Source organism: Heterostelium album, assembly GCF_000004825.1.
Source record: "Heterostelium album PN500 unplaced genomic scaffold PPL_scaffold12, whole genome shotgun sequence".
Classification (NCBI taxonomy): Eukaryota; Evosea; class Eumycetozoa; order Acytosteliales; family Acytosteliaceae; genus Heterostelium; species Heterostelium album.
The window spans coordinates 181,013-197,173 of record NW_008805074.1 but is presented as its reverse complement, the minus strand read 5'-3'; the positions used below and the strand labels follow the sequence as shown (position 1 = coordinate 197,173).

General features: G+C 29.5%; 4 protein-coding genes across 4 annotated transcripts; 1 reads left to right on the top strand and 3 right to left on the bottom strand.

Annotated features, from left to right (window-relative positions):
• Positions 1–243: 243 nt before the first annotated feature.
• PPL_10046 (uncharacterized protein) lies at positions 244–2,405 on the bottom strand (the record flags this gene model as incomplete). The annotated part of the gene is made up of 2 exons (XM_020580831.1): positions 244–2,242; positions 2,272–2,405. The coding sequence occupies 2 exons, from the start codon at positions 2,403–2,405 to the stop codon at positions 244–246; spliced, it is 2,133 nt and encodes a 710-aa protein (XP_020428416.1).
• Positions 2,406–6,178: 3,773 nt separating this feature from the next.
• PPL_10045 (RUN domain-containing protein) lies at positions 6,179–11,165 on the top strand (the record flags this gene model as incomplete). Its single annotated transcript, XM_020580830.1, has 8 exons — positions 6,179–8,227; positions 8,321–9,235; positions 9,335–9,831; positions 9,903–9,976; positions 10,054–10,176; positions 10,247–10,488; positions 10,583–10,933; positions 11,013–11,165. 8 exons carry the CDS (start codon positions 6,179–6,181, stop codon positions 11,163–11,165), a joined length of 4,404 nt encoding a protein of 1,467 aa, XP_020428415.1.
• A 388-nt stretch (positions 11,166–11,553) lies between these two features.
• Positions 11,554–12,351, bottom strand: PPL_10044 (uncharacterized protein; the record flags this gene model as incomplete). The annotated part of the gene is made up of 2 exons (XM_020580829.1): positions 11,554–12,179; positions 12,276–12,351. The coding sequence occupies 2 exons, from the start codon at positions 12,349–12,351 to the stop codon at positions 11,554–11,556; spliced, it is 702 nt and encodes a 233-aa protein (XP_020428414.1).
• A 207-nt stretch (positions 12,352–12,558) lies between these two features.
• On the bottom strand, positions 12,559–15,964 carry PPL_10043 (uncharacterized protein; the record flags this gene model as incomplete). Its single annotated transcript, XM_020580828.1, has 3 exons — positions 12,559–12,598; positions 15,336–15,658; positions 15,734–15,964. The coding sequence occupies 3 exons, from the start codon at positions 15,962–15,964 to the stop codon at positions 12,559–12,561; spliced, it is 594 nt and encodes a 197-aa protein (XP_020428413.1).
• Positions 15,965–16,161: the final 197 nt, after the last annotated feature.

The following is a 16,161-nucleotide window of genomic DNA, read 5'->3' as shown; positions in this document are numbered from 1 at the left end:
TTACTAAATAACTAAAGAATAACTAAATTATTATTATTATTGTAAAAGTTATGATATTTATTCCTTTATTTTTAATTAAATATCAAACAAATAAATAAATAAAAAAAAGTAGGAAAAAAATTTAGAAAAAAAAGAAAAAAAAAAAAAAAAAAGTAATAGTATTGTTGTTGGTTGGTTGATGATAAAAACAACATTACTATTTTAAGATAATGTTGCTCTGTATAGTATAGTAGTATTGATATCCTACTCAGCCATTAAGATATGGTCGTTATTGGGTGCATGATGAAATACAGGTGGCGAATTTGTGTGAGCATTGATCGATGGCGACTTTAACTGATAGATCTCTTGCTTGAGCTTTTCAATGATATTCTGTTGTTGCTTGATGAGCACTTCCATCTCAGAGACCGAGAGTACTTGACCAAAGATTTCACTCTTCAAGACGTCGCTGGCTGCAGGTCTCTCATCGGGGTTGGTTCGCATCATCGATAGAATGAGTGCAGACTCCTTTGGGTAGGTCTTGGCAAATTGCTTTGGCAGGATGCCAGCTCTGAGCTCGGAGAGTACTCTTGCCTTTTCCATCTTTGTTGAGAATGGGTAGTAGAGTTCAAACAGGATGATTCCCAGACTGTAGATGTCGGTCTTTTCATTGTACAAGCCCTTCTTTTGCTCGGGACTGCTATAGGTCAGCGTTCCAACGGCGCTAGTATGTTTACAGTGCTCTGAGGAGCGACTCAGAGACGAGGTGAGCGAAGACGATGGTGTTGAGCTGAGTGGTGGTAGCTGTGGCTGTTGTTGAGTAGGTGTAGTGGTAGTAGAGTTGGATGACTGGTCAAGTGGTGCGCTTACAATAGAGTTCAACAGTGAATGTGTATTCACTGGTAGCAGTGAAGGTGTGGAGGTTGGTGTTGGCGATGGAGTGGGCGATGTTGAAGAAGGATTGTGGTGTGTTGCCAATCCGTAATCACCAAGAGAAACCAGCAGATCACCAGAGATGTCGTCATCTAGTGGATGATCTGAGCACCCTCCCGGTGAAGGAGTATCGATTCGTCCAAGGAAGATATTGCCAGGCTTGAGATCGCGATGAATAATACCCTTTGAGTGGATATAACGCAGACCAACACAAATCTGTTTGAAGATACGTAGATTCTCCTCAGAGTTGATTTGGTCGGGTGCACGATTCTCTAGCCACTGTGCCAATGTCTGACTGTACAACTGCATTACAATAAAGAGTGTAGTAATACGAAAAGATGAGGATGAGAGGGACGATAGTGATTTTGGTGGTGATTGTTTGTTGTTGTTGTTCGCGTGGTTGTTGTTGTTGTTTCTTGATGGCATTGAAATAGGCGGAGTGGTTGATTTCTGTGGTGGATTTGGTATGAGTGTAGCTTGATGGTGTTGATAGAGATAGGCATCGGAATCGTCAAAATTCGATGAGTTTGATGATGATGATGAAGATGAACTGTTGAACGACGAAAGGTTGTCATCGTCTTCCTCATCCAAACTAAAGCTTGTAAAGTGCTTCTTTGGTTGACGGAAGAGACTGTGGTGACCACCGGTTGCTGTGCCAGCCGAACTCTCATCGTCGTCATCATAAAACATTGGCTCTGCTTTGGTCTGCTTCTGGAAGAGCTGTAACTCCTCCATCTCTGGAGGGAATTGCAAACGATTCAAACTGTTGTCATGGTCTGATTCCTCATCGAAAATAGCTTGTTGTTGCTGTTCCAATGCTACCGTATTCTGCTGAGCTTTGAATGGTTTCGCTGTGTCGATTTCAATGGTTTGGTCTTCATACTCGTCATCGTCGTCGTCATCAAACGTTTCGGATGTTCCCCAATTGCCATCGATAAAATTTAAAATACCGTTTTGTTTTACATGCTGTTGTTGCTGTTGTTGTTGTTGTTGTTGTATGGATGGTGAAAATTCAAATTTTGATCCAGAATGATTGATTGGAATACTAAGATCGTCGGTCTCCAACCAAGCGGAATGATATCTAACAATATTTACATGATTCAAAGATGCCAGTGTTTTTACCTCACGTAGAACCTTTTCGAGGTAGGTCTGTGAGGTATTCTTAAATGGTATCTTTTTGAGCGCGTAGAACAGTCCATCCAAACGATTTTGTACCTTATATACAGATCCATATCCACCCTTTCCTATTCTCTCAAGTTCAAAGAAATCCTCTTCATATCTTGATCTTCGAATTGATCTTTTAAAAATTAGTAACACTTTCAATCTAATTATACTAAATATATAAATATAGTTGCTACCTACACTGGAGGTGGAGTATATCTTGTTGTTATTTCATCAGAAGAAATATAAATTGGCGATGATGAATCTACAGGTGTAGATACATTGTCATTGATATTCGATTGTTGATTCTGCAAATTTGGTTGGTTATGGATCATTATTCTACAATGAGAAATAAAAACTGTTTGGCATTGAGTTGGTTATTAATCGGTTGTGTTTTTTTGTTTTTTTTTATATTTTTTGTAATATTATAACAAAAAAAATCTTTGAAAAAAAGATATTTAAATATTATTATTATATATTTATTATTACTATTATTATTATTATTATTTATTTTATTTATTATCTATTATATTATTGTTGTGCTTGTTGTTGTTGTTTGTTTGTTTCTATATTTTTTTAAAAGTAGATGTTTTTTGATTTATTAGTTTAAATTAGCATATAAATATGTTTATTTGATGACAAAAACAATAACAATAAAAAACAACAAAATATAATAAACTTGGAGAAATGAATAAATTCAGTTTGCTTTGCTTGTTGATACCATATATCATAAAAGTAGATAAATTGTTCGTGTGAATATATATATGTTATTTATTTTTCAGGCATGAAATTTTGATTTGAGGATTTTTTTGATCATAGAGAATGCTATCAATATATATAATATAGTTTATTTTATTAAATTTGAGTGTGTCTGTAAATTTCAATTATGTATAAATTTAGGATATGTGTGTGTGGGAAGAGAGTGTGAGTGTGGTGGTAAAATAGACTATTATGAAGTTTGAGAAAAATATACATTTGATATGAATAAAAAAAAAAGTGGTGGTAATGGTGATGGTAGAGGTGGTGATGATAGTGGTGATGATGGTGGTTTGTTATAACATATTAAATACTGCTCCTATTGTTGTTGTTGTTTGATGATGATAATTTTGATGATGGTTACCACAACACAACACACAACCATTACAATATTACATCCAACAGGAGAAAGTAGGTAATTTTTAGATATATCCAAATTATGAACTAAAATGATTGGTTTTGATTCGTTTAAAATGCAATTGGTAATCAGATTGGATATTTGTGTGTGTTGCGAAGTAAGATTTGTTTTTTTTTTTTAAAAAAAGATAAAATAAAAAGGGTTTATGATTTATCATCAAATAATACAGAATCTGATATTTGAAGCTCCAATTTCTTGAATAGCGAGTGTAAAGTTTGAAAAATGTTATTTTTTGGATAATATCTTACTGTTTAATTATTATTATTTTTGATGAAAGTTGTTTATCTGTTATCTATTTATCTAAATTTGTTCAATTTTATTGATGTTGCATAGATTTATTATTATTATGATTATTTGATTGATTTTTGATTATTACAATTATTATAATTAGTTAAGATATCAGTTTTTAAAAGATTAAATTAATCTAATTTATTTTATTTGTTTGTTTTGATTTGATTTTATAGTTTCTGATTCTGACTTTGAATATTTCTATTTGATTTGATGTCGATTTTATATTAAAAATTTAATAGTGTGTGTTGTTTTTTTTTGTTTATTCGATTAAAATTTAAGGATTGTTTGTTTTCTAAAAAAAAAAAAAAAAAACAAAACAATTGCAAACAAAAAAATATATTTAATAAAATTTAAATGATTTTTTAATTTGGGAAAAAAGTAGAACCAGTGTGTGTGAGAAAAAAATTAAATGCGATGGAGACATTAAAGTATTTTTCTTGTCGATTTTCGCAATTGATTGATACAAACTTTTTATTTTTTATTTTTTAATTATGTAGTTTTTTTTATTTTAATTGATTTTTTGTTTGAGAAACAAATAATAATACTTCAAATTAGTTTTATTTTTTGGTTTTGTTTTGTTTCTTCTTAATTTTATTTTATTTTGTTTTGCTTTGTTTTGCACTGATTTATTTTATTTTTGTTGTTTGACCATTGTGATGTGTGTGGCAATAAACAAATTTTAATTTACTTGCTCGATTGATTGATTGATTGATTGCTTGTTTACTGTGGTGATTGTTATGTTAAAATATAATATAATATAATTAGGAGTGATGAAGAAAGCAAGAAAGAGATTTAGAATAATTTTACACACACACACACACACAACCACTACTACAATCAACATTGACCATTGTCAAAGTTATGAATTCATATTTGTTTGTTGAAAAATTGTGTTTACCTCCCAAATATCACATTTTTCAACACAATTGTCAAAGAGAGAGAAGAGCGATGAAGATAAGATTAGTTTAGTTTTGCTATTGCTATTAAGTGGTGTGATAGGATAGAGTATTATATCCTTGTTTTTTATTTCTTTTTTTTTTTTTTTTTTTTTTTTCAAATGATGTGGGAAATTCCAGTCAGAACAATTCTGAATATTATATTATAATAAGCACTATGGTGGGTGTAGAAAAGATATTATTAAAAAATAAGTAATTATTACTACGACTACTTTTTATTTGTCGATTCCCAAGAGATGAGACAAAATAAAACAAATTAAAAAAAAAGTAACTCAATTATTATTTACAGAATTTTATATTTGTTTTTTTTGTATTGAACACTGGAGCTGAGCTGAACTGAACACACAATTGTGTAATGAGGTGATAGTATATAACTGGAGGTGTATAAAATTTTAAATAGATAAATAAATAAATAAATAGTTTGCTTGATATGTATGTTCATTCAGCTGAATAAAGTATCACCAAAAAATCATGATGGTTAATTTCGTTGTATGGATGGAACTTTGTGATTTTAAAATTGGCTGTGACAACTTTGAATATTATAAATAAATTTGGATTGACATCACATGTTTGTTTTTTTTAAAATTAAAATTAAAACCAATAAAAAAAAAAAGTAATCACATTTGTTCCATACACATATAAACATAAACATCAAAAAAAAAAAAAAAGAATTTAAGTGAAAAATGAAAAAGTATATATTACATTTATATAAATATTAAATATTAAAAATTATGATATTAATTGTTGATTTTTTAGTTGGAATCTATAATAGATAATTATAAAATAGACTAACTAAATAAAATTTCACAAATAAATAAGAAAATGGTTTGTTTATTGTTTTTGCAAAAGTGTGAAGTTGATTTAAGAATATCAACTTGTTGTTGTTTTAAGTTGTTCAATTTCATTATTTTGTTAGCATGCATTTTGATGAAGGTTTAATCTTTTATTGGGCTAGAAAAATCACAGTTGCATCTCGAACAAATGTGTGTGTTTTGTTGATTACGATAAATATTATTAATAATAAATAAATAGTTCACACCCAGGTTCCCCTTTTTGTTTGAACATTCTCTGTTTTTATTTAATAAATTTACTTACGATTATTATTGACTAAACTATTATCTGATTAAATATTGGTGTTAAAGATTGAACACCTTTTTTTTTTGCTTTATTTAAATAATTTCAAATTATTTCCTTTAATGGATCTCTCAATAATTTTGAAATTGAATGACGTTATTTTGCATAAAGAAAAAAAAAAAAAAAAAAAATTATTATTATTATTTTTTTGAAAATATCAAGGTCCCACACCCAAAACAAATAACGATAAAAATTAAAGCGCAACATACTTTTAAAAGAAATAAGTTATTTTTTTTTGTTCTTTTTTTTTTATATATTTAAAAAATTAAAAATTAAATTAATTGATGTTTATTTATTATTGTTCATTGCTTGTGTGTGTTAGTTAGTGAGCGTGTGTATGAGAGCCAAAAATTATTTTTAAATAAATATAAAAAAATAATTAAGATATATAATATCATTTCCTAGAACTCTTTTTTTTTTTTTTTTTTTTGATTTGTTAACAAAAATCTCTATTTTTTTTTTTTTTTTCAAATAATAATTATTACTATATTATCATTATTGTTAATAATATTTTTATTTTTTTATTATTTGATCAATCAAATAAAAAAATAAAATGAAACCAACAACAACAACTGCTGTTTCATTGTCTGTTGATGATTCAAATTCAATAGATTTAGACGATAATGGCAATAATAGTGTAGATTTATCTACAACAAATAATAACAATAATAATAATAGCATCAACAACAATGATGATTCAAATTCAAAGGTTAAAGTTGAGCAAATGAAAACAACACCCAGGAAATCACTTTCTTCTAGGAGAAAAGTCATTTGTTTAGATCATCAAGAGCCTATTAAGATTGAAAATGATGATATATTACAGCCATCACCAAATTTGGACACACCAATAGCAATAACAACTAAAACAACAGCAGCAGCAAATGACATTTCGCCTAAAACCACAACTCCTTTAAAAAAAGAAAAGCTAAATAATGGCAACAACAACAAAAAAAATAAAGATACAAATGTTTATTCTGTAGATCAAGACGATTGCATTAATGTAGAGAAACAACAACAGCCACAAACAAATGAAATTCATTCAATTCCAGACTCACCGATGTTAATTGGTGAGGATGATGTAATAGAGGATCTTGATAATAATAATAATTGTAATACTCATCATATTAGTAATGGTAGTGGTAATGGTAATAAAAAGGTTAAAGAAGAGATTATAGATGACGATGAAGTGCATGTTAGTAATAGCAAAAATAGTAACAACAACAATAATAATAATAATAATCATAGTGGTGAAATGCATAATAATAATAATAACAATAATAATAAAAATAATAATAATAGCAATGATGTTGAAGAGATTGAAGATAAATATGACGATAGGGAACCTAAATCAGTTTATTGTATATGTAAAAAAGGAGAGAGTGATTTCATGATTGCTTGTGATCATTGTGATGAATGGTTTCATGGTGAATGTGTTGGTATATCAGAGAATGAAGCAGAGAGTATCGAGAGTTATGTTTGTGACAAATGCAAATCAGAGGGTAAAACTATCAAACAGGCAGTCAACTCTCTCAAGCACTTGGAGATTTCATCTGTAAACAAGAGAGTATTCGACGATGATGAAGATGAAGAATCAGCAACTTCTACAACTACAACCACAACCACAACCACAGCATCTACAAACAATGTAAAGAAAGAAAAGGTGAAGAAAGAGAAAGTAGAGAAAGACGATAGAGTAAAAGTAAAGAAGGAGAAGAAAGAGAAAAAGATTAAAAGAGAAATGGACTATGAACAACAACAGCAAACTCAAGAGGAAGAGGAACTAGAGGGAATTGTATCGTCGACTGGTGTCGAGTTGGATTTCAATGAGGTGGAGGAAGTAGATACTCGTTCAGAGATTATGAAAAGAATTGCCGCTAAACAAGCAGCTTTTAGATCATCATATTCAAATTTGAAAATAGAACCAAACAGTGATAATAATAATAATGATAGTAACAACAATAACAATAACAATAATAATAATAATAATAATAATAATAATAATAATAATAATAATAATAATAATAATAATAATAATAATAATAATAATAATAATAATAATAACAATAACATATCAACAGGAAAGATAAAACAAGAAATAAATACAAGTGGTCTATCAAATGAAGAATGGGAGGAATCCTTAAAGAAAGTGGTACCGGATATGCCAACTTGGAAAGTTAAATCGTTGCGTTCCAAATCCAATGGTGATCTTGCAGCTGCCATTAAAATGGGTAAAGAATATATAGAACAAGTGAGATCAACACCTACAAAACCAAAGAGAGAACCAGGTTCCTCTCAGAATATTAATAGTTCACCAACAAGAAATGAAGAGGCAGTTGAAGTCAAACCAGAGGAAACTGCTAATGATAAAGAAGAAAAGACATGGTTCAACGATCCTCAACTCTACAGAAAACATGAACAGGTACACGATGGTGTCATCGAGTCGAAACATTGGCACAAACGACTAGTGGTTTTCAGCAATCAACCAGTGACTCTTGCACATAATAACGTACTAAATGATACACCTGTTTACTTTACTAAATCTGGACTATACGATGATCATCCACCTCATTCTATTTTAATGTTTACTCGTAAAGATAATGTTGTATGTATAATTATATATTACTTATTATCATCCATGGATGATAACTGTTCAATATTAACATTATTATTATTATTATTACAATATTTTTTTTAGTTTCTTGGATATTTAAATATGGGTAATGGTATTGATGAACGTACTGAATTGCGACCAATTGTTTTACCGTTGTTGAGAAATGGATATATTAGAATGATTGGAACGTTGAAGCTGATTGGCTATCAATCGAATACCGTCGCTGCTTTGGCAGAGGTAGAAGCGTATCTCTCCTATCGATCTCAGATCAATCCAACCAAAGACAGAACGATTCCAACGACCGATGAAGATTTCTTGTTTACCGCACGTATTCATGTGCTGTATGATTTCTTCCATGTCTGTGGTTTCAAAGAGAGCAATCTCACTGAGAATCCACTGGCATTGAAAGAACCAGAGACTCTGAATGATTTGGATTTCGTGCGTGACAATCTCCTAACGGCGGATCCACATCGATTCATCGATGCCACGCTGAAGCCGCATCAGCGCGAGGGATTGTGGTGGATGACGCATCGTGAGCGTAATCCAGAGGTGACGTTCAACGCCACGCTCAATACCTATTGGAAGCGATTCATGTTCCTCGATAACACACCGTTCTACTACAACACCTACAGCGATAAGATCAGTCTGTTCGCACCGGTAACAGAGAATAGTATTTCCGGTGGTTTGCTTTGCGATGACATGGGACTTGGAAAGACACTGACTAGCATCTGTCTGATCATGGCGAATCATCCTAAATACAGTTCACATCCACAGCACCAAGAAATCGGTAGAGCTGTCAAGCGACAATACGGTCTGAGAATACTACCGAAAACAACATTGGTCATTTGTCCACCTAATATCATCTCCAACTGGGAGAATGAACTGAATAAGTTTGTCAAGAAAGAATCCAGACTCAAAGTGTACGTCTACAATGGTCCCCACAGAAAGAAACACATTCTTGATTTTGAGAACTATGATATTGTCATTACTTCTCATGTTGTATGTAATCAATCAATCAATCAATCAATTGATCATCAAGAAACATCGCCATCATTTTTGATCAACTTTAACTAACATATTTCATTTACACACAATCAGATTTTCGGTTTGGATTACAAAGCATTTGAAAAAGGAAATGCTAAAACTGCACCGTTGAATCAATCACATTGGTGGAGAGTCATTATCGACGAAGCACAGGTTTGTAAGACGAAAACACTGATATTCAAGGCAACTCAAACACTGAGAGCAATCAATCGTTGGTGTCTCTCGGGTACACCCGTACAGAACTATGTGGAGGAGATGTTCCCACATCTCAATTTCCTGGGTGTTCATCCTGTGGCCACCGATATTAAAGCGTGGCGTAAATACATTGAACGACCAAAAGATGTTCCTCTACTGAGATCCACTCTCAAGCCGATCCTGCTTCGTCGTACCAAAGAGAACGTTGGAATCGATCTGCCACCAAAGACCGTCGAGATTGTTAGACTGAATTTCTCGCCAGAAGAAGAGGAATACTATGAAATCGTTTTCCAAGAGGCATCCGATCTGTTCACACGTCTCCTCAGACAAGGAATTGTACTTAAAAATTATGGTTGGTAAGTATAATATTGTGAAATAATCTTAACAATTCATTCAAAACTAACTTTTTTCGATTTTATAAATTTAGTGTACTTGCACAACTTTTAAGATTACGTCAATGTTGTGATCATCGTTCTTTATTATTTCAAAAAAAAGAGAATCGTAAGTTGATTATATTATTATATTATATTTATAATACATTTATTAACAATTATTATTATTATTATCAAAATGTTTAGTTGATGAAAATTATGAAATGTGTATGATATGTGAAGATATTCCAGCTTATCCAATTAGAAATAAGACATGTGAACATGTATTCTGTTATGATTGTGTCACTAATCTTGTTGAGCAAGAGAGAGGTAAGAATAATAATAATAATATTTTAGATTTGAAATTATATGATCATTAATAGCTTTGTAAAATTAATAGAACTTGGTAATGATCATCCTAAATGTCCAAACTGTGATTTCAATGGTGATATTCAATTGAATAGCCAAGAGCTTATGGAAGTACAAGGAATGAAGGCAGAAGACGCCAGACACACTGGTACCAATCGTGTTGCACGAAATAAGAAATCCGCTGGAAATGTGAAATCAGAACAACCAGACGTTATGGTTCCATCAACTAAATTAACATTACTAATGGAACAGATCAATGAAACATTATCAAAGGTTTGTTTGGTTAATTATAAACAAATTTTAAACATTTTATTTCATATCATATATTAATATCAATATCAATTATTATACAATTATATATTTATAGGAAAAAGGAGCAAAGATTGTAATTTTCTCACAGTGGACAACAATGTTGGATAGAATCGAAGAGATCTTTGTCGAGAATAGATGGAGTGAATCAGGAAAATATGAGAGATTCGATGGTAAAATGTCAGCAAAACAAAAGAAAGCTGCATTAGAGAATTTCCAAATGGAGGGTGGACCTGTTGTAATGTTGATTTCACTTAAAGCCGGTGGTGTAGGTATAAATTTAACGAGGGCAAACAAAGTATTCTTGGTTGATCCTTGGTGGAATGTCGCTGCAGAGAATCAAGCTATCGATCGTCTACATAGAATCGGTCAAACCAAACCTGTTACTGTTAAAAAACTAATTATCACTGTATGTACTCATAACTAACCTGATTCATTCAATCAAATTTTAATTAATTTTTGACTCATTTCCTATTCAAAAACAACAGAGATCAATTGAAGAAAGAATTCTAGAGCTACAAGAAACCAAAGAAGTCATGACTCAAGCTATTTTAGATGATAACTATGACCCAAGCAAAGAGATCAGAAAATACAATCTGAGTGTTGAAGATTTGAAGAAGTTGTTTAAAGGTTTCGATTAAGAATGATATCAATATCATTATTGTATTGCAATTGCTATGTCCAGTTTAGCAATTGACATAACTTGTAAAAAAATATTAATTTAATTTAAGAGTAGTATCAAATAAATTTGTTTTGTTTTTTTTTTTTTCTTTCAGTATAAAATTAATTCTATCTATCTATCTTTGATATATACATAAGTATTATTATTATTATTGTTATTTAAATCGTAAGGGTTTGGTTTGGTTTGGTTTGTAAATGGTTTGGAAATGGAAATGGAATGGGTTGGGGAAAAAAAAAAATAAATGAAGTTATAAAAAATGAAATTTGGAAATATGTTTTTGTTGTTTTCTTCAATGAATGAGGTGATAGCGAAGCTAGAGTTATTACAGTCGACTTTAGTCTCTAGTTCTAGTTATTGCAAATGGCAATTGAATCACCTTCATCGTTGACACCAACCATCGGGTAGAATTTACCACAAAGTTTTACACCAGTAAAAGCAGTTCCAATCAAATTGTCTTCATTCTTAAAAATAATAATATCCATCAATCTTTCATTGGGTACAACTTCACTGTGATAGACATTGACTTGGACCTTTACAATATCTCCACTCTCGAAAGCTTCAGCTCCAAATGGTTGAGTATCGAATCTATCACCTTGGTTGATTAATTTGAAAAATTGTAATTGAAAAATTAGATTACTTTTAATAATAATGATGATTATAATAATAGTTAATTTACCTGGTAAATCTGATTGTAATTCATTTCTTGATGGCTTGATGAAATATGCAATCTTCTCGATTGGATTATAGATACCGACTTCACAGAAACCATTGTTGGTCAGAATCTTTACCTTCCAAGTGAGTGATTGCTCGATTGAATGATTGGCAATGATTCTAATTGGTGGGAAGTCATCACCGTTCAATCTCTCATGTCTGGTCACAACAGTATCTGAATCAGAAAACTCTACTGGTGATTTACCAGAGTTTGAATATCTTGTTCTATCGATGATATTATTTGAATCCCATGACAAGTGAACTAATTAATCATTATATTGTAACTAAATGTTAGTAACATATTACAATATCTATATATATAAACATATATAGTAGTAGTTTATTATTTAATATTTACTTTTTGAAGCCATCATTAAATTTGTAGTTGAAAATATATAAATAATGATTAGTAAAAATGTTGATCTTAAATTCATTTTTTTACTATTTTTGTTTTTTGGTTCTGTAAGATGAGCTGGGAAATAAAAATAAAATAAAATAAATGTAAAAAGTAAAAAAAGGAAACTTTATCTTTTGATAAATCTATTCAATTAAATTTCTACTGTTAGGTTATATATATATCTTCTTATGTTATATATATATATTTATAAAATCGATGTTTATGACCGTTATAGTTTGAAAGTTTAAAATGAGAGTGATAGTGAGAGTGAGAGATAGCAAGAACTAGATATTTAAATAATAATAATAATAGTAATATCAATAGTATTTGTTGTAGAACCTGTTTTATTGAAATCGAAAAACATTTAAAATTGATACAATTAGATATGTTGCTTAAGAAATATGAATTTAAAAATAAAACAATTAAAAAACAAGTTATATTTTATAAATGTTATGCAATTGGTTGTTGTTGTTGTTATTATTGTTTTTATTGATTGTTTGTTTGTTTGTTGTTATTGTTGTTATTGTTTATAAATAATTAAAAATTACTATAATATTTTAAAATATGATGTTGATATTTTGTACTTTTTGACAATTATTTATTATTGATATTTTATTATTCCTTTATTTATTAGTATCGTTTTTTATAAAGTGTTGTATTTATTGTTGTTATAATTGTTATTATTATTTAATGGTTAATTTAAAAAAAGGTTGTTGTTGTTGTTCATTGATGTCTAAATGTCTTAGATTTGGCACCGTGTGCATGTGTTTTAGTTTGGTTTTGGATAAGTATGGGTTTGTTGTTATGTTTGTTTTAATCAGATGGTTCTACTCAAGCTTGCTTTTTGTATTTGGAAGAGTAGTAATGGAAGTAGTGTATGTCTTTGATTGAGCTGTCATGGGGGTACACAATTATTAAGCATCAGACACATCATCAACCATTTTTAAAAAAACAAAACAAAACAAACAAAATAAAACAAAATAAAATATAATTAACTTATTTAGATGTATTATATTATATATATACATATTAATATATACATATATTTTTGTTTATTTTTTTTGATTGTTTGTTTTTTAAATCATATCAATATCAAAATATCAATATCTTATCTGGATATCTCTGATCCACATGCTCTCGTCCCCATAACATATCATCGATTAATAAATGTATAAAGTAAAGTTAAAGTGTCTAATAACAAAACAAAAATAAACACAATTGTGTTTTTTCAATTGTTTATTTTAGATTAGAATGATTCAGTGTCCGGTAAACTTTATAAACTTCTGATCGTATAATAAACATTCTATAGAACAAAAAAACTGTTTGTTTTATTTATTATTCATTCAGTAAGTCAGTCAGTCAAAAACGATTCACTGTTTCTTGTAAAGTATGTCGAATATTACATGACACTTGGACGATGTCGTCTGACTACCACACAACAACAACAACACATAACATTGTTTTTATTTTCTAATCTCACAACAGATCTGTTGTATATTGTGTTTTAAACATGTGGTTTTTGATTTTTTATTTTTAATATATATAAAATCAATTGATTATTATTTGTTACTGGACCGTGCTGACCCAGTCAGTCATTTTCTGATTACTATTATTATTATTGTTGTTATTACTAAGTAATAATATTATAATTATTTGTATTCTCTCTCTATGTTATTTGTGATTAATTTATTGTACAACACAATAAACTTTTAAAGTTTTTTTTTAGTATACCCTATCCTTTCCTTTTCTATAATAAAATTAAATATCACTGGTTTTCTAATCTCCTGGTATTGCATACAGCATTGTATGCATCAGTAATACATCTGATAATCAAAGATCTGGGGACATTTAAATATAAAAGTAATCGATTCTATTGCTGAATGTCCTGCTACATCTCTGCAAAAATCGATTGAAATCCATAGTATTATCATGTGAAATCTAATCAGAGTTTAACAATCTCTCTTTCTCTGTTGCATTTCATTCATCACACTTTACTCCAAATCAAATCCAAACCAAACAATACAAAAAAAAAACAAAAAAAAAAGAATGAATAATATAAATACGTACATACACAACATCATGATTATAACACTTTGGTTGTTTATTTTTAAATTAATAACTTTCTTATAATATAAAGACATACACACATATAATATAATACGAAACTTTAAAGTGAGTTTAAAAGATCAATAAAACTGCTTTTTTTTAAAAAAATCATAAAAGCAAACAACCACCAACTTCAAACAAAAATATTTTATCTATCTTTTTTGAAAAAAAAGAGATTATTAATATATACAGAGATGATAATGTAATGTACACATGTACATTGAATATTGTATCACCAAATCATTAGATAGATAGTTTCGATTCTCTTTGGATATTTTTAAAGCTATGTAAAATCAAAAGTGAAAGTAAAAGTAAGATTCAAACTATTATTTATATTTATTATGTTTTTATCGATCGAGAAGACAATCAATGAAAAACTGTATACATCATGATGATAGAAAATAGTAATCATATTGCAGTTTGGGTTCTATGTCAACATTGGTATGTGTGAATGTATTGTTTGTTTGTTGGCTGTCAAGGTTTGTCAGTTGGACCAAAATCAACAGCTTCTTGGCTGGGGGTGTCAGTACTGCCAAGAAAACGTGCACAAATGAATAGCAAAACAATTGCTATTAGCTTTGGACACTAGTTTTGGCATACCAATACCAGACTTTCTTCAAACAACCACAATCCTTATTATGTCGGCAAAACAAACAAATGATATAACCATATCTCACATGTTCATAACAACCCGATTGTAATGAAGATAAAATTCAAAGGCAAAAATTTATTTTTCTCTGATTAAGTTATAATCAGTTGATAGTTTGATTGTGATGATTCAATTCAATTTCCCTAATACTTTAAATTTAGTACTAATTTATTTTAAAATAATTTTTTGATAATAGTTTGTTTTTACAGGTGAAAAATAAAATGGAAAAGAAGAGAATAGAACTAAGTATGATATCATACTACTACTATCGAAATGATCTTGAATATCTCATTTCTTTATCTATATCTTTGTATTTATATCGATCTTTATATCCATTGTACCAATTGGAATGAATATAAAGATCGTACCGGTGTTGGTGATGATCTTTGTATTTCAGTCGGTCTTTGTAATCCTCTCTATAAGAGACATAGCAACCGCCAGCTGTTGCTTCATCGGAAATAGCTGTTGGACAACCTTGATCATCCACTGGCTTAACTAATTCCACTTCTTCCACTTCTTTTCTGGCATCTGAAACAATCAATTCCTCCGAATTACTTTGTTGACCATTTACAATTTCATGGGCCAATCTCTAAATTAACAACCAATCTCTTAATTAAACCATTTACATAACTAACTAGTTAATTAATAAATGAATTTTATTTACCTTTTTAGTAGCTTTAATTGTATTGTGATTATTTATTTGAGAAATACCACCGCTACTACTTCTACTACTACAACCTTTATCCGCAATATTATTATTATTATTATCTATATCATTTTCTCTTTCAATGCACATACTAGTATCTAAACCTTTATACTCCACAGAGTCAATATATTTTATTCTCTTTACTCCTCTTTTATTCTCTTGATCACCATAGGAATCTAGTTTATTCATAGCTATTTATATATAAATATAAATACGATTTATTCACTGTTGAAAAGTATATATTTGCTTTTGAAAAGCACAATATATTAAATTCGAATAATTATTTATTCTTTTATATATTATATTTTATTTTCAAACCAAATATAGTCAAATGGGTATGACATTTTTTATATCTTTGAAAGATTTACATTTCGAAAATAACGACT